Source organism: Mustela putorius, unplaced genomic scaffold, assembly GCF_011764305.1.
Source record: "Mustela putorius furo isolate JIRA1106 unplaced genomic scaffold, ASM1176430v1.1 tig00003890_pilon_pilon_pilon, whole genome shotgun sequence".
Classification (NCBI taxonomy): Eukaryota; Metazoa; Chordata; class Mammalia; order Carnivora; family Mustelidae; genus Mustela; species Mustela putorius.
The window spans coordinates 1,550,944-1,569,580 of NW_025422039.1; the positions used below are offsets into that span (position 1 = coordinate 1,550,944).

The window sequence follows — 18,637 nt, forward strand, 5'->3', positions numbered from 1 at the left end:
TGAGAAAATCGATAGGCACATACCCGTACAACAGCAGTTAAGATTCCCCATCGCGAAGACTGTTAGTCCTGTTCACCCAACCGTCAGGGGCTCGGCTCACAGAGTGACAGTTGAAATGGAACATTGGATGCGTGTCATCAGGTCACCGTGGCAATGGCTCATGACTGAACTCTGAGGATGAAGGCATCCCTGCACACTGCGGGGTCATGGAGGGAAGGGGGTGGGGAGGGGTCAATGGATGATTGGCAATTAAGGCACTTGTGATCAGCTCTGAGGGGTGGATTGAAGTGATGAGTCCCTGAGTCATACTGCAGAACGCAATACTGCGCTGTACGTTAACTACCTGCAGTTTTGGACATTAAAAAAAGGAGACTCCTGAGGGCACCTAGGAGACTGAAATGTTCATTTTCCTATCTGCTACTCTGGAAAACTCCTATTTATACGAGATTGTCTCACAAAGTCTCTCCAGGAGTTCTTGGGTGGCTCAGTGGGTTAAGTATTGGCCATCGGCTCAGGTCCTGCTCTTGGAGTCTGGGATCAATCCTATTATCAGGCTCCCTGCTCATATGGCTCATATGTATAGACGAGAATGAGTTAGGAGTAGGTTAGCTAAGTTTCTTAGGCATTAATGCTGCAATCAAGGTGTTGCGTGGGACTCCTTATCTAAGGCTTGGTTGGGCTCCCATCTGTACATATGTGGCAGAATTAATTTCTGGACTGCCGTAGGATTCACAGTAGCTTGTTTCTTCTTTGAGGTCAGAAGAAGGGTCTCTGATATTTTACGTTCCTTAAAAGACTCACATGAGGGATGCCTGGGTGGCTCAGTTGGTTAAGTGTCTGCCTTTGGCTCAGGTCATAATCCCGGGGTCCTGAGATCAAGTCCCGTTTTGGGGTCCTTGCATGGCAGGGAGCCTGCTTCTCCCTCTGCCCCTCACCCTGCTCGTGTGCTCATGCTCTCTCTCTCTCTCGCTCACAAATAAATAAATAAAATATTAAAGATAAATAAAGAAAAGACTCACAAGATTAGTCAGGCCCACCCAAGTAAATCTTCCTTTTAGACCAAAGTCAACTGCTTAAAGGATCTCATTTATACTTGCAAAATCTGTTTTGCCGTAGACTGTATCACAATCACAGGGACTTAAGTCTCTTCCATTTAAGAGGAGCTTATGTCGTGTTGTTGGATCCATTGGAGGTTGTCATCTTAGATTCTGCCTACCATAATTAGTGTGAGTTTATCCATTCTGTTTTCCAAGGTAGTTATGGTTATTCTTGGCCATTCAAGTTTCTGTGTAAGTCTGAGAGTAAAGTTATCAGTTTCCACAAAAATATCTGCTATGATTTTAATTCTGATTGTCTTGAATTTATAGGTCAATTTGTGGAGAAATGAGATATTTTTGTAATATTAAATTTTCTAAGCCATGAATACATGAATATAATGCATTCATTTACTTAGGTATTTTTTGTTTTTTGTTTGTTTGTTTTCTCAATTAGACCTTATACATTTCTGGAAAATAGTCTTGTTTTTCCTAGTAACCAATTTTTAGTGTATGACATGAACATTGATTAGCTGTTTGTTTTGATAACCTGGGAATGATATGTCTCTGTTTCTTCTTGCTGTATTTTCCACAGTGGTCATTTTATAAATGGGTGGTATAAAACCTATGAACTGTATAAGACAGTCAGTTCAGTTATGGGAAGAAAATACTTGGGTATCTCCCTAGATTTATTGTAATCCATAAAGAGAAGAATGAAGAAATCTAGTATACAGTGAAATGGATATACACACTAATGTGCTGTAATTATGTAATACGATAAATACAGCTACATTGGCAATCGTTACAGTAATATAAGCCTATCAGAGTTATACAATGTTACATGCCAAATATATTCATTTGAAAAAAGAAAAGTGACTTAGGAAAAATAACAATAATGCAATTTAATATATAAATTGACATTGTAAGTTTACTGTTTAAAAAAAGGGTTTCCTTAAAAAAGAAAAGAAAAGAAAAGAAAGAAAGAAAGAAAGAAAGACAGACAGACAAGGGTTTCCTAGATGGAACAGTAACCAAACACTTTGAACACCCCGTCCTACAGGAGTTATGTTCAGAATTATTAAATAGCATTTTCCCTGAAGACGACTGTAGCTCTTTATGTGAACATAGTCCCAGCAGTCCTTTCCTGTGTGTTCACTGACTCCTTTAACTACATTTTAAAAAGATTTCTATTCCTTTGACAGAGAGAGAGAACACACACATTCAGGGGGAGAGCAAAAAGCAGACTCCCCACTGAGCAGGGAGCCTGACATGGGGCTCGATCCCAGGACCCTGAAATGATGACTGGAGCCAAAGGCAAACACTTAACTCCATATTTTAGAAGTGTGCATGGTTATGCTCTTGGCCCAGGTTCATGAATGATACTTTGTTATCAGTGAAATTCACCCTAATATAGGAATAGAACTTTTCTCCCCTCTGTAATCTAACTCTACTTTGCACCTGTTTTACTGTAGTAGGATTTCATGCTACATGGAAATTGGATGCTTCATGCTTGTGTCTGTCAGATTATATGCTCCTTGAGAACAGTGACATGGTTTTATTGGTTTTCAGATTCTCAAGGTAGCAGAGTTCTTTATGGCATGTAGGCACATGATGGGATGCCGGTAACTTATCAAACTGGTGAGGAATGTCTGCCGTGCTTTCTCCTCCAACCAAGTACAAAGGTAGGCACGCCAGAACACATTTTCTAATTGTGAATAGTGAACTCCGTAACAGTTCTTTGACAGCTTTTCCATGTCTTCCCACTGTGATTACTTAAATTTGAACACAAATGTGCTGTTTCAGGGATCTTTATCATTTGGGGATGTGACTGTGGGCTTTACCCAGGAGGAGTGGCAGCATCTGGACCCTGCTCAGAGGACCCTGTACAGGGAGGTGATGCTGGAGAACTATAGCCACCTTGTCTCAGTGGGTAAGGATTGTTTCCCATGCAGACTCCTAGTATGCACTTTCATTCTTGGTTTGACACCTGTAGAAGCTTTGTTGAGTTTAATGATATTTAAGTTTGAGATTTCAAGTGTTAAGCAGAAGGATTGTTGAATCACTGTAAAGAATGAAGTGTTGTAATTGAAGCTTCGTCTTCTGTCTTCTTCAAGGGCCCTGAAGCCCATGAGCCTCGCCAAATTCCCATGTCATTTCCCAATTACAGCGTGTTGCATCCCTAAACCAGAAGTGATCCTGAAGTTGGAGCAAGGAGAGCAGCCATGGATGCTAGAGGAAGAATCCCCAAGTCAGAGCTACCCAGGTGAGTTCGTATGTATTAAACAGATGGACACTAGGTGACATGGTATGAATTGTTTTTATTCTCAGGTACTTGCTTATATGTTCGTTTTCACATTTAACAAATACTGAGTACCTGCTGTGCCTCACTCAAGTTTTAGGTGCTGAAACACATGATCAAACTGAATTTGTTCCTGACCTCATGGAGCTTACATTCTGATAGGGAAAGAAAAGAAATAAACACACATATACATACTATACACATAATATGTCATAATATACATAATAGGTACACACATACACATACTATATACATAGTACTATATACATAGTATGTCAACAAAATAGCAAGGAAGTTATAAATTGAAATAATGAAATGTAATACTTGAGAAAAGGAAGGCATTCAGGAAGGCATTTGGATGATATCAACTTGAATGAAATGATTATAAAATGCACAGGTTTACATGGGAATAAGCATTTGGTTGTATGAGCAGAGGTGATATAGGGAAGACCCCAGGTTGGAGATACTTACTTGGAAATTATCAACTTATGGTAGTATTTAAAGTTTTTAAAATTAGTATTTGAAGCTAAGGGATCAGGTAACCACCTCTCAGAAGTAAGAATGAACAAATTTGAGAGGTCTGAAAGCTGTCCCCTGGGACACTAATGTTTAGAAGTCATGAAAATGAGAGGACTCAGCGAAGAAGAGAGAAGGAACAGTTTGGAGATAAGGTGGAAACAGAGAATATGGTGTCCTGTAGCTGAGTTAAGATGGTTTTCAAAGGCAAAATGAACTTCTTGAAGAAGAATGTATCAAGTCAGCATTTTCTGCCTTTGTCTGCAAATCATCCAAGCACTAAGGGAAGTGAGCAAGGCAAGCTTCATTCTATGACATTAGTGGATATCTGAAATCCCAAATCAGTACAAGTGTACCTGCATCAGAGCTGATAGTGGATCAAGGAACGTGTGTATGTTAGCAGGTGGGTAGAAAACAAAAGCATTTCTGATGCGCACGGGGTCTGGCAGTGCGCTTTTCATGAACAGAGCACATCCACACCTAAAACTTCCATGAACAACGGTGCCATGAACTAGATAGCTGAGCTCCCTTGGAGACAGTTTCATTCTGCAAAGGAGACGTACTGAAGTGTAGAAGTACAAACCACACTTTTCAGTAGCCGCCTGTTTCCATGATGGTGTAAGAGAGACTGTACATGAGGGAAAACCACCTCATAGACACTAAATGTGCAGAAATAATCTTACATGCCATCTTAGCAGGTACTCCTCTGACATAGAATTTGATGCAAATCTTACTTGGCAACGGTTGATCGGGATTTGCAGACCTTCTACAAAAGTGAGGGAAGCAAGGGGGTCGGTAAGGCTGGTTAGGAGGAGGGGAATGCTCAGGGGGGTGATTACCTCGTTGACTGTAGCTTCGTAATTAGCACATGTGATTGCTCAGACTAGCAGGATATGTTCCGAGTCTCAGTGTGAACCACTGTGTGCCAGAGCAGCTGGTCAGAAAGGTGGAAGGGGAAAGGATGTTCTCTTTTGTCTTGTTCCTCTCTCTCAGATGAAACTGTTCTGTAGAGTTTTAACTACCTTTCTTTCCTGGATTGCATCAGACAGTTGGCCTAGGCAGATGCTGGGGAAGTCGGAGCCTCCATGGGCCCAGTTCGGCCTCTGGGCCTGTTTCTGTGCAATGAGCCCAACACTTGGTTTTCCTCAGTTTGGAGCTGCAGTCAGTGATTGACTCTGTGATGAGCAAGAGAGCAAGCTGTTGTGGAGGCTGTTCCAACGAGGAAGGAGGGCACATCCTGGTTGATCTGTAAACTGAGACCAACACATGTGCAGAACACTTGTTCATAATGAATTACCCCTCTAGCCTAAGGGATGACTCTGTTCCATCTCCCAAGTAAACCTTTTGCAGTGTGGTCTTCCTTGAAAAGCTCACATCCTTTTAGCCCAAGTAATGGAAAAGGAACCAGCACAAATGAATGCAAAACGATTATAAGAAAAAGGGGGTGAAAAGTATTGGGAAGAAAGCTAGTTGGTGATAGAATTGTCATCTGATCAAAGTAGTCATAAAGTAGGTAAATTATGTGACCAAGTACTAAATCATGAGTTTCCAAAGGGTGAACTAATTGGATTAATTATCTCTGTGGTACAGGTATTTAAGAAAGATATTAATAAGGGAATAGCAAACACATGGCAGGGTGTCAAACTGAGAAAAGAGAACAGAAAATATAATTACAGTAAAGAAAGCAAATTGGAAGAACCCCAAGGATGAATACATACTGGCAAAAATCTGTTCAGGGCCCGTCCAGGTGGTTCAGTCATTAAGTGTCTGCCTTCAGCTCAGGTCATGATACCAGGGTCCTGGGTTCGAGCCCCTCATTGGGTTCCCTGCTTGGCAGGAGGCCTGCTTCTCCCTCTCCAATTCCCCCTGCTTGTGTTCCCTCTCTCGCTGTGCCTCTCTCTCTCTCAAATGAATAATTAAAATCTTTAAAAAAAATTTGTTCAGAAAGAAAGGATAGATGTAAGCCAGAAGAAAATGAAATAAAATTAGAAGATTACATTAAAAAGAGAGTTCACATACATACCATACATAGAATTCCTTCCCAAAAACAGAAAGGAAAAGAAATAGAACAAATGTTTAAAATATTTCAAGAATACTTTTTGTGGGGGGACATATTTGTGATTGAATCTGTGTAAAAGAGCCAGTCCTTAGCAACATTAGGATATATTCTGATAAAGGGACTAGATTTCAAAAACAGTTATTTTGACAACCGGCCAATATAAGAGAAAGTCCAAATAGCCTCAGACTTTTCCATAGTAAAATCTGTAGCTCAGAGTCAGCAAGAGCAGTTTCTACAAAATCCTCAAGGTGTCACATTGAGAGTATTACACCCAGTTAAGAAGATACTCTTCAACAAAGACAGCAAGTCTTTTCTGAATGGACAAGAACTCTAGGATCTTTGTTCCTGGAAGGCTCTGTTAGAGAATGAGTATCAGGTAACCAGGGAGTGACATAAAGAAGCATGGTAAAACGGCTGGTAGTAGACTCTGACTTTAACTGAAGAACTAATTTTATTTTGCTTTTTAGTTTTTTTTTCCCCCCTTCAAGTCTTACCTGTTTGAGAAAGAGAGAGAGTGAACATGTTAGGGAGACAGAGAAACAAGCAGACTCTGTGTTGATATTGGAGCCCGACGAGGGACTCTACCCCCAACCCCGAGATCACGACCAGAGCTGAATCCAAGAGTCAGTCAGCCGACTGTGCCACCCTGACACCCCCCCCCCACAAAGAACTGAGAACAAATGTGGGAACTAGGTGACAGATTGTATGAGTTGCAAATCTAGGCAACACAGAAAGGGTATGTATCTATATAGATAAGAGGAGGCTAAAAACAAACGGAGAGGAGAGAAGGTATACAAATACGGTGACTTCTTTTATAACATGATGTGTGTTTTCCTAAAAAAGAATCACTGCTCCATGTAAAATAGTGTACTGAAAATCACAGGGCTAACGGAAAAATGGGTTTGGGGGTAAAATTCCTAAGAGCTTTGTCAGTGATACAGTGAGAAGCAGTGTTGAACTCTGTAGCTACAATTTTGTGTTTACTTCTCCTTTCAGTTCTATTGGTTTTCGTGTTATCAATTTTAAGAATTATTAAGTGTATAAATACTTGGATATTTATGTCCTCTCGAGCCCTTGACCCCTTTATGATGATGTCTCTATTTCTGGTAGAACTTTTTTATTCTGAAGCCTACTTTAAAATTACTACTGCTAGCCCACAAATTCTTGCTAAGCCACTTACTGGCTTAGACGAGTCACTTAATCTCTATGAGCCTTTGTTTCCTCATTGTAAATTTGGATAATAAGACCTTTGTCACAATATTTGTGAGCATCAGAAGAGGCAAGATATAAATGCACAGGGCCTTGCTAAAATAGGTATCTGGGAAGTTTATACTTTTTTTAAGATTTTATTTATTTGACAGATAGAGATCACAAGTAGGCAGAGAGTCAGGCAGAGAGAGAGGAGGAAACAGGCTCCCTGCTGAGCAGAGAGCCCGATGCGGGTTCGATCCCAGGACCCTAGCCAAAGGCAGAGGCTTTAACCCACTGAGCCACCCAGGCACCCCTGGGAAATTGATACTTTTAACCAGCATTAAACTGATGCCCTTCTAAAAGCTCAGGATATACATCAATGAACAAGAAAGTCAAGGACTCTCCCTTTGCTGGGCTTACATTCAGGAGGGAGGTGTAGAGATAAGGACCACAGAGGAAGAAAGGATGCAAATAAATTAATCCTATAATTTCAGGTCATGCTAAATGCTGTGAAGGGTTTTAAAGACCAGAAGATGAGATGATAGTGATAGAGGGTATTGGGGATAAGCAGACTGTTTCAGCCAAGTGGCCAGGGGTATTCTCTTCAAGATTGTATCTGGAAAGGACCTAAATTATATGGAATGTCTTGACAGCAAAGATCTGTGAGGAGAGCATTGCTGAGAGAGGCAGGAACTTCCTGGTCAGGAGCACCTGGACTCATTCAGTCAATAGCAAGATGGCTAGTGTGTTTCTATCACGACAAACACAGTGAGCAATGGCATGAAATAAAGTTGGAGACACCAGCATAAACTTGATCTTGAAGTTCTAGGCCATGCTGTAATTTTGAATGTCCTTAAAAAAAAAATGGGGGTCCATTTCAGGTTTTGCAGTGAGAGAGACTATAATATAACCAAAGGGAAAAAATGTGCACAGTGTGAACTCTGCCATAGCCACGACCCTGAAGTGCAAGGGTGTTGTGGAAGGGGAAGGTAGTCAGTCGTTTTTGTTTTTTTTTTTTTTTTTTTTTTTCTTGTTGAGTACCAGGGCCCATGAGAGGCATGTCTTAGCAAGGAAAGACCAGAGGCCCTTATCAGCCTCATGGAACTCCTGGCAGGCAATTCGCCAAGCATGCTTTAGGGGAAGGCCTTCCAGCAGCAATGCTAAGACTTTGACAGATGGCGGGGCCCTGTTGTTTTGGCCTCCTTGAACCTGCACTCCCTGCTGGGACGGAGGGGCCTGCTTCCGTCATGGGTGACTCTGTGTCTCCCCACGTGCGGGTCCTGAGACCTCGACTGAATGCTCTCCTTGTTTTTACAGGTGGTGCTTCGAGGCTCAGGGGACGTGGCCTGCTGGGCAGCATCCAAAGCGTCTGGCCTCTGTCTCTTCAGTGCAGGTGGAAGTGCAGCACGTCCAGGAGTGTGACCACTGTCATCTCCCTGGTGCACGTGCATCGCAGTGGTAAGTTGTCTTGGTTCTGAACCTCCCACCAGGGTTGAGGTTCAGGCCTTGACTTGGGTGTCTTTCTTGCCGGCTTCTGTCTTTCTTCCGGAGGCAAATAGAGCCTCTTCTTATCGATTAACATGGAGATGTACCGTTAACCAGAATGTCTAGAGTCGGCTGCTTGGGGAAGATGACTTAGTGGCACATGTGGAGAAGGTTCTGCAAGTCCCTGCCCCACACAAGACTTCTGAACTCCAGGTTGCCCCTTTTAGAGGAGTCCTGAGTTATTGCAGCCTGACCTTATAAATAGATATTCTCTTGATGATCAACTTTCTGCCCACACTTGCTTTATTGGGCCATTCATCTAGAGCAACGAATCCCAGGCATCTTTACAAATGGATGTCTGAGTGGACTTCCGCACATGTTCTTTCTCTCTCTCCTCTTTTTTTTTTCTTTTCTTTTCTTTTTTTTCTTTTTTTTTTTTTTTTTTTTCACAGGAGTGGGTGTTGCAGGGGATGAGAGTGACCCTTCAGCAGGCTCCACATGCCTTCCATAGCCTGACACGGGGCTCAGTCCCATAACCCTGACATCTTAACCTGACCCAAAGCCAAAAGCTGGTCCCTTAACTGAAAGAACTTCGCAGGCATTCCTGGACAGGCTTTGTCTTTATGGAAGGGACTGTAAGAACGCCTTCCTGTTCAAAATCTACCGAATCGGGGAGCATTTCCACATCTGCAGTTGTTGTACACCCTCTCAGGCCCAGAGATATGTAGCTCTTCTTGGTGGTGGAGAAAAACCTTTGGCTTCCGTGTTCTCATAGACAGGGAGGAAGCCCTCACTGCCTGATGCTGAACTGTGGAGGTTTTGGTGCCCTGTCTTCCAGAAGAGCATCTTTGTAAAAGATGAAATTAATTTGCCAGCCCCCGGGTGGCACAGTTGGGTAAGCATCTGCCCTTGGCTGAGGTCAGGATCCCTGGATCCTGGGGGATCAAGCCCTGGATTGGGCACCCTTCTCCCTCTTCTTCGCTGCCGGACCCCGGCTGTTCTTGCTCCCTCACTAGCTCTGTCGATCTCCAATAAGTGAAGTAGATATATTTCTAAGCATGCAATTATTTTTTAAATCCTTTGCGCTTTGTGAGGACAATATTAGTAGAATTAAGGACACATGAGAGGTAGATCACAAACCATGTGTTTTTTGAATCTTGTGGCCATTCATCCTTGCGATCTATATACATTGATAGGTTCATGTTTTTGTGAACATACTTCTATCACCTTGTGTTCTGAGACTCTGAGTTCACCCTCGACTTGATGTTCTCATGGATCCCAGGCAGTGTTACTTCCCGTGATCCCACTTCCTACCAAGGGACAGTACCTGTGTCTGTTGTGAGAGCTCCTGAAGGAGAAACCCCCTGTTCTTACTTGGCATATTGTGCACGGTTGTGAGACGCCGCCTGTTTGGTGAGACTGGCCTTTATGGAAGTACTCCTGGATCAGAGCAGATGTGCTTGATTTCTAGCTCTTGGTTACTGGAATAGCGCATTCCGCATCCCTCAGAACGGGGCCCTGTTATATGTGTTTGCAGTGTCTGAGTTTGTATCTCAGAGTCACCCCGAGGAATTCCTTAGGAGGTAGTTGCCCAGTGATTCTCTGATGGGAGTGCCTAGGGAAGAATTTCCCTTCGTTGTGTTGGGATCAGTGATTCCTCGGTGTGAGGGTGTCATTGCTGGCTAGGGAAGAAGGGATAGCTGAGCCCATTCCTTTGCTCATCAGACCGGGAGGATTTTCCTGTGTGCGAATCCTCTCAGGTCCTTCCTGGGTTGGCTCCGTGAGGAATGGGATTCCCATATGGGATGTCCTCGGCATTCAGCCACAGCCATGATGCAGGGCGTCCCAGGGGTGTCTGCACCTTCACTTCCGTGTGAGGGGTGAAGCACACTCTGAGATGGTAGCGGGAGCCTCAGGCATGAACCCCACCTGAAGCTTCTTCCACCAGGATACCGCGCTAGTGGCTCTCCCCATTTGAGTTCTCTGGTGTTGGGAAAGGGCCCACTTCTGGGTGAAGGCTCTGCCTCAGTGACGGGAGACAAGGGTTTGTACTGTGTGATTTCTGTGGCGGTGAGCAAGGTGGGCGCGGTGCTCTGGGTACAGGCGGGGCTCCAGTGGTGACAGACACAGGTTTCTCTGCTCTGAGTTGTCTGGTGTCTCCAAATGTGAGAGCTGTATCCAACGGCTCTTCCACATTGACCGCATTTGTCGGGGTTGCCGCCGATGTGGATCCTCGGATGCTGGCTAAGGGTGTGGCTGGCCTAAATGCTTTCCCCTGAAGATGACATTCCACCGGTTTCTGTCTGTGGGAACGTGCCCATGGCCTGGAAGGGATGTATGTTGCTGTGAGCTCTTGTGCAGCAATCCCAGCACATGGCTTCTACCCCGTGTGAGTTCCTGGGCAGGAAGAAGAGCAGAGCTCTCTGAAGCAAGGGTCTCCCACCTTCTTTCCATCCGTGAGGGGCATCTCCAGTGGTCTTACTGTGTACAGAGGTGAGCACTGCCCTGGAGTTGTTCCCCCCATGTGTATCATGTCTCTGTTCCTCGGAAGGGTGAGTTCTCTCATGCCTCCCGAGGTTTAGCCCCCCGACTAAAGGCTCTCCCACACTGGAGAGATGGGTGTGCTGCGATCCAGGATGAACGAGCTCTGATGTCCCTGGCACCAGGGACCCATGGCTGAAGGCTCTTCCACGTTGTCAGCAAATACAAGGCTTGTCTTCCCAGGACACAGCACACCTGGAGTGAGTGAGGCACGTGAGACCTCTCCGTGCTGTGCTCCAGCATTGCCCGGGTTCCTGTGCAGTGTGAACCCTCTGCTAGTGGCCAGAACACGAGGGGCTGTGGCTGGATCGCTCCCGCACGTTCCTCCCTTCTTGACTCAAGGAACGCGTTCCAGGCACTCCCTTCAGGCATGGTCTCTGCGTCTACCCCTGTAGGCCACTTGTAGTCGCGTGCCTTGTTCCTTTCCGGAATTCATTTAGATCTTTCTACATGGTAGCCTCATACCCACGTCAACTGCTGATTAAATTTTTGATGTTTCCGTTTCAAAGACTATGTGCTGAAGCCAGTGACTTTTCCAGACACTCGGGCGGCGGCTTGGCTCGAGGCCCATTTCAGCCGAGAAATGAAATTCTTCAGGTCTCTGGTGGGACAGCCCGTATGCTCAGGGTCTTGGATGACAGGGGATTGTGGGGAATGCTTAGCGTAGCCCGTGTCCAGCTCTAGTGTGGAAGGCCAGGGTTCATGACCCTGAAGCTTCCCGTTGACTTACAGAGAAGCCGACCTTTGAGATGCCCTCGTGTGGGTCTCCCTCATCCTTTATAATAGGGAATGAATTGCCGTGAGCTCCTGGGTCTTGTACACAAAAAGTGAGTCCCGGAACACTAGGTGAAAAAGTACTGAAGTACTGTGTGGGGACTAACAGAACAGAAGGAGAAAAGGAAAGAGGGGGAGGGAGGAAGGAATACAAACAATGAAAAGATCATGCAGGGGAAGGAAGGAAGGAAGGGAGGGAGGGAGGGAGGGCGGCTTGAAAAAGGGAGAAGAGAAACTGGTAGAGAGGCATTAGGGGAAAGAAGAATTTTGAAAGTTGTGAGACAAACATCTGAGAGTTAAGATTTGAGCTTGATGACAAAGGAAAGCAATGGAGTCCTTTACTTAGGAGCAGAAACCAGTTGTAGGGTGTTGGTGATGAGGACCTATGGACCAGATAAACCTGCGAGACAAAGAGAGTGAGGGAGGGATGCTGGGGAGTTTCAGAAGGGCAATGTCAACCACGTCGAGGACTGAGAGAGGGGCCATGTGAGGGTTTGAGTGCAAGAACCACAGAAGGGTCCTGTCCTCGGAGGACACAGAATGTGCAGTGGGTGAGGTGGATGGAGTCGGAAGGGTTGACAGAAATGGGCCCGTGTTGCAGGGTTGTTTCCACAGGAGCCCTACAAGAGACAGGACTGATGTAGGAAAGAGGTTAGCATTCAAGGCCGATGGTCAAGAAAGAAGTCTTGAGACGGCTTTGCTGGCAGGAGGTGATTTTTATTAAAGCACAGGGATATGACCCTTGGATAGAAAGGGCTGCTTGCTGGGGTCGTGACAGGAGGCTGACTCTCTGGGATGGCATTGGGGGAGGTCAGGCAAAAGGGAGATTTTGCAAGAACGTGGCAGGAGGACAGAGGACACCGAGGATACAGTTGGCTTTGCTCTTGTGAAGGGAAGGTGGTTTTTCCTGCTAGGAAGACATGAGTTGAAAGATGGTGCGGAGCTTCCTGGAGGAATGTTACCTTCCTCCTCTCACAGGTCCTTCTCAAGGGACTGCAGGTTTGAAAAGAAACTGTGTCCTACGGACATTTCCTTCGGCCTCAGGCTCCCTCAGTGTCGTGGAGGGGAGAGAGATGTCAGGGCTTCAGGAAACGGAGATCCGGGCCTCTGGCAGGTCGCTAGGCTCTCATTAAGCGGGCCTCTTCCTACAGAATCACGAGGACTTTTACAAAAACCGAGGGAGACTCCGGGCTTGCCATCTGTGGAGAATCTGTTTTTTTTTTTTTTTTCCTTTCCTCAGCTTGAGGGCAGTCAGAGCGCCTGAGGGATGTCCCCCGTATCCCAGGTTGGGGGGGCGGTGTGGCGTGCCAGCTCCTGCTTGGTGCTCAGCTAGCCTTCTCCTCCCTCCTCGTGTGCCCCTGACCAGGGCGGAACATTGCGTGGTTAAGGTTGTTGAAGGAGGACTGTCTCATCTTCTGTAGCTTCTTCCTGCTGAATAGGGGCGTAGAGCTGTCCCTCCGCGTGGGTCGTTCCTGGTCAGGTGGGGTAGGCCCAGCTGGGGGAGGCCTCTGCTGTCTGAGTTGTAAAAGGAAGAGGCCGCTGAGTGCAGGGGAGAGCCTCTCCTCCCTAAACCTCTTGCTGCTGCCAAACACACAGGCTGAGCGGGGCCCGTTTTGTGGGGCCGCTGCCAGTGTTGAGCCCAGCATTGGTCACGGTCCTGTGCGTCGAAGCGACAGGGGCGGTTCCAGTGGGGCACCCTTGGGGAATCCAGCAGGGGTAGGGCTGCTGCCCCTCGAGTCGATCCCAGGGTGATCAAGGGACCCGGGCAGTGCCGCTTCGTCCTGCATTGTGTCATGCTCTGCAGGGTTGCCGGGGTCTGCCGGGGACAGCGGGAGGAGGAGCAGCCCCTGCAGCAGACAGGGGAGATGACGGGAAGGCTGCTCTCCATCCCAGTCCCAGGTGGGCCCAGCCCCAGGTCGGCCCAGTCTCCCCACACAATGGATTGTTGTGGGCCCAGGTGGTTGCCTCGTGCTCCAAGTGTCCGTCATCGGCAGGTCCCGGGCAGCCAGCTCTGGGTGTGGCGGCCGACTCAGAGGGTCCTCTTGTCTCGTCCTCGGGCCTCCAGTGCCGTCCTCTGGTGGGCTGCCCAGAAGTCTTCTCTTTGGCCTACGGAGGTCAGGCGTAAGAGAGCCGTTCCTGCAGGCGTGTTTCCCTGTGTGTTCACGCCGAATCCTCCTCCGGGCCCAAATCGGAGCCGCAAGTGGGGCCCCAGGGCCCTCCTTGCTCCCTTTGTCGGAGCACCCCAGGAGCCTTTGGTGCCTCGGGGTGGTGGGCATACTGTCCTGTGGCGCAGCTGTGGAGACAACGGGTGGAGTGGTGTGAGATAGTGAGTGGCGTGTGGTTTGGGCCATGTCTTACCAGAGGCCTGTGGGGTTTGGGGGAAATATGTCTTCTGAGGTGTTGAGGTGGAGGTTTCCCTGCAGGACCCATGCATGACCTGAAGAAAGAGGAATTTCCCATGGGCCCCCTGGGGCTGAATGAAGGCTTCACAGCCAGGGTCCCTCAGGCCCTTCCCTGAGCGTCCTTCTCCATGACGGCAGGGTCCTCCTCCTCCTGCTGGGCTGTCCCTTCCCTGGCCTCTCTGAGAGCCCTGGACGTGCCCTTCCTGTGGAGGGAGCCTTTGCCCACACGAGTGTTGCAGGTGGCGTGGCAGAGACCACGTGCTCCCGACTCCCACGAGAAGTGAGTTCGCACAGTCTACGAGCTGTGGGCAGGTGTTGGGTGAGGTGGGAGCAAGCAGGGTGGCCTTTCCCTGGTGAATCTCCCCTGCTGACTGAGGGATCGAGGTGAGTCTCTAGAGTATGAAACTCACAAAGCAAAATGGTGCCATGAGGGGACCCACTACCTCCCACGAGGCATCTTGGAGGCTCAGGGGACTGGAAGTGTTGGTTAGATCGTATGGGAGTGGCCGGCGGACATGACTCAGCTGGAGAACGGGCCTGACTCCCCACCCACAGGGATGCAGCGCTGGGAGGGGTGAGCTGTCCTGCTCCTGTGAGCCCGGGGGCCTGTCTTGTTTGCTCATTTCTCACGTGCCTGAAGTGGGAGATGAGGCCACCTCACCACTGTCTCTTCGCGAGTAGTGTCGTCTGGGAGTAAACCATCTGCTGACTTTTGCAGGGTGGGAGGGCAAGGCTTGTGTCGTGCAGAGGGAGGGGCTCAATGGGGGGCGTGGAGCCCTTTGCCAGAAGGTCACTGTGCCTAGGCTGCCTGGGGTCCTGTCCCTCCAGGTAGCCAGGGCCCTCCCTCCAAGATCAGCAGCTCCTGGACGACAGTGCCCAACCACCACAGGGAGTTGCCTGGATTAGGTGGAGGTTCCCCGTGGGATGTTCTCAGGTCTTCCTAGTGCCTGCAGGGACTGGGCCCTTCCTCTCCTCTCCTCTTTGTGGTCAGAGGCTAGGGCAGCACCCCGGGTTTTGTGCTGTTTGCTGAGGTACCCACAACAGGGACGGGGCAACGAGAGAAAAGGTGTGTCCATGTTCACCGGCCCCTTTTCCTGCCTGACTCACCCTGTTCCCGAGTCCTCCTCTTCTTCTGCTTCCCTTGTCGTTTGCGCCATGTCCACAGAAGGGAAGCTTCTTGAGAGCTAAGAGCAAGAGCAGAAGTGGGCATGAGCACAGACTCCCCGGCTTCAGAGAACCAAGTCGGGATACTCACACCCAGCCTCCCTTCCCGAGGGCCCTCCAGCCGGGTGAGCCGTGCCCTGCCGACTCCCAGCCCTCCTCTCTGCTCTGCTGTCTGGGGCTGCTCCCAGAGTCAGCAGTGAGGGGTCAGGGTGATGGTAGGAAAGGGGTGAGGAGGGCTCCCCGGAGATTTCATGCAGCAGTTCCGATGCAAAGCCTGAGTGCCTGCCGGAGACGAGGGCCTCCAGGGTGGGCATCGTCAAAGGAGGGAAAGGGGAAGCGCTGGGAGGAGGCGCTTATGGACAGAGGAGAGAGAAAGCCCAAGAGATGGAGGTGGAAGTGCATTACAGGCGCAGGGTGGCTCCTTCCGACGGAATCGGCGTCTGTGGAATCCTTCTCCGGGTCAGAGAGCAGCGAGGATGTTGGGGTTGGCCATGAGAGAGGACAAAGGGGAGTTAGTGCAGCTGGCGACCCACTGCTCTGGGGATGCTGGGCTCTGCCCTCAGTGGGGTGTGTCCCTAGCTCTGAGTCCTCCTTGGCCTTGGTCGCTTGATTTCCGCCGGGTACAGGGGGGTCTTCGGTTGCCCACCTGCTCTTCCCACCTCCGATTCTCCTCCAAGACCTGGAAGCCCGGCTGTGTGATCCTTTCCCCCCTGGAGGCTGTCACTGTCCCTAAGACTGCCTGCGGGACTTTGTCTTCCTCTGTCCTTGTACTTGTCCTTCCCTGCTCTCTGTCTTCCTCCTCGTCCTTTTCTACCTCCTCCCCTAGAGATGCTCCATGTCCTTCCCCCTGCCAAGCTCCACCAGTCCTATTGTTGTCCAGGAGGGGGCAACCATGAAAGAGAGGAGATATCCTGGGTCCCCCGGAATCAATGTCTGTGCTGGGAGCAGCTGTCATGGGCCTGGGATTGCTGGGGAAATGCCGGGAGAGATGGCCCACCTCCTCCCCACAGCCCATGTCTGCCCAGGGACTGGGATGACCTTCCCAGGGACGTGTTTCAGGGAACGCAACGCCCTCTGTTTCCCTAAGTGTTAGAGAGGTTGAATGGAGACGGGAGCATGGGAAATTGTGCAGGCGCCCTCAGCTGTTCAGGGCAGCTCTGGAAAGCATCCATCGGTGTGGTTACTGAAACACAGGATTCCTGCCAGTGCTCCTGCTGAGGCTTGCCGGGAATGGACGGGGTTGGGGTGTGTGTAGGGCCCTGGGCAGGCCTGAGGAACGTTTGCCGTGTGGGCATGCCTAGGGAGTGGGGAGCATGGCCAGGGCTGTGAGCGGCGAGGTGGGTTTGTGAGAGGAACCGTGACTCTCTGGCCCTGCTCCCAAGAGGCTCTGTGCTATGCCTCGATGCCAGCTGGTGAGAGGTAGAGTGGACCCGGGGCAGCAAGTGTGTGAAGCAGGTCCAGCAGCCCCTTCACACAGGCCCAGGGGACCGTGGTCCACGACAGGGGTTCTCCAGGGCAGCTGCATGGGGGCGTCCCACCCTTGGGAACACATCCCCAGGTCAGACTCAGCTGGGGTGTGAAGGCTGGCAGAAGCTCCGATTTTCGGGAACCTGTGTAGTGAACCCAGGAGAAGTACGCTTTCCCTTCTGCAGCTCTGGGCGTCCCCTTGAAGTACAGCAGCTTGGAGAGAACCAGGATGGTTTGGTAGTGGAGGTTATGAGGGAGAGAATTTAGACCTGTCTTACACCTCCTGGCTCAGACCAGAACGGAGTGTTGCGTAGTGTCTCTTGCCCAGGAGAGTGCGGTTGGGGCCGCCAAGTCCTGAGCATGGCCAGGTCTGGGCCCGTGCCAAGAAAGATGCAGAATCTCTTGTGCACCATTCCCGAAAGGCCATGAGCAAAGAGGCCAAGCTTTGACATGTGGCAGCGGCCAAGGGAGGCACGAGCAGCTTTGATGGGAAAGATCCTACAAGGAGCCACGCAAGGAGTCGAGTGGTGATGACAAACCCAGCCTACACTAAAGGCCCGTGGACACCTCGTCTGTTCTTTTCATCCCGAAACCGTGACATGAGCAAATCATGCCTGTGCCAGAGCATCGCTTTCCTTGGTGGTTTTTGACCCACCTTCTTCATTCTCCGGAGCGGCAGGGGCAACCCCATGTTCCGGGAGCCATGTCCCAGTGTTCCCCTCCTTGGTGCCGTTCCCTACCTGAAGAGACTTCGTCCTCACTGAAGGAGTAGTCCTCGATGCTCTCTACCAGTAGATCTGTAAGAACTGAAAGAGGAGCAATGCCATTAGGAGAGAAACCGCCTCACCCCTTCATCCCAAGTGCGTTGAGATGTCTCTGGGCCGTGCAGCATCTGCCTGACTCTTCTGCTGTGCTTTCAGAGGTTCACGGGGCTGGCGGAGCCGGAGCCCTTGGAGGAGACGGGGATTGGAGTCTCATGCCTTCTAATGAGACCAGGATGCTGCAGCAGCCACCTCAGTGTCAGTTCTGCATGCCCATGACCGCTGTCCCCTCCCAGCGCAACCATCGGAAACTCCAGTTGTTATGGGACTCTTGATGTGTGGCTAGTGGGAGTGAGCAACTGGACGTTTTCGTTCCCTTGATGATTTCTGTGTACTGCACTGAGATAAGAAATGACTGTGTACGATGGATACTAGACAGACTCATTCCTGGATCACTCAGCAGCACTAGACACCAACCAGGAGCGAGAGAGGAGGCCTGCTCTCCCGCGTATTGATCGGGCATCAGTGGCTGGCCTGACAGGGATGTTGATCAAGGGAAGACTTTCCCGGGCTCACACACACCCACCAGGCGCTGCTGGTGGTCTTTGGACCCGAAGAGATTAAGGTGAAGCCCCAGTTCCTAGAATAAGTGGGGAACGGATTCCATGCAGCACGGATCTAAAGCATACAATGTGCTGCTCTCAGGACAGAGAAGCTGCTAGAATAGATAAGGGAACCATAAAGGAACACAACGAGCCACGACGTTTCTGAAGATGAAGAAGTCGGTGGTGGGTCTCTAGAAGCTGACCTTCCAATACCTCTGATGACTCCCCTGAGCCAACAGGAGGGTGCTGGCATACAAAGAGTCAGGGGCACCTGGGAGCCGAAGATAAATGCCCCTGGAAATGCGCTCATGTTGGCATCACGATGCTTCCCAAGAGGAC

At 49.3% G+C, this 18,637-nt stretch overlaps 1 protein-coding gene across 3 annotated transcripts in view; it reads right to left on the reverse strand.

The window, feature by feature from the left end:
• Positions 1-18,637, reverse strand: part of LOC123388169 — a 47,578-nt gene that overhangs the window by 17,398 nt on the left and 11,543 nt on the right. For 2 of the 3 annotated variants that reach the window (XR_006602727.1, XM_045067375.1), the window contains exon 1: positions 24-110. The exons of the other annotated variant lie outside the window; for it this stretch is intronic. Coding sequence is in view for 1 of the 2 variants with exons in the window: in XM_045067375.1 (XP_044923310.1) it covers positions 24-51 (28 nt within the window). In the remaining variant the exon portion in view is untranslated. Of the gene's footprint in view, positions 1-23; positions 111-18,637 lie in introns of those variants that run through there. 3 annotated transcript variants of the gene reach the window in all.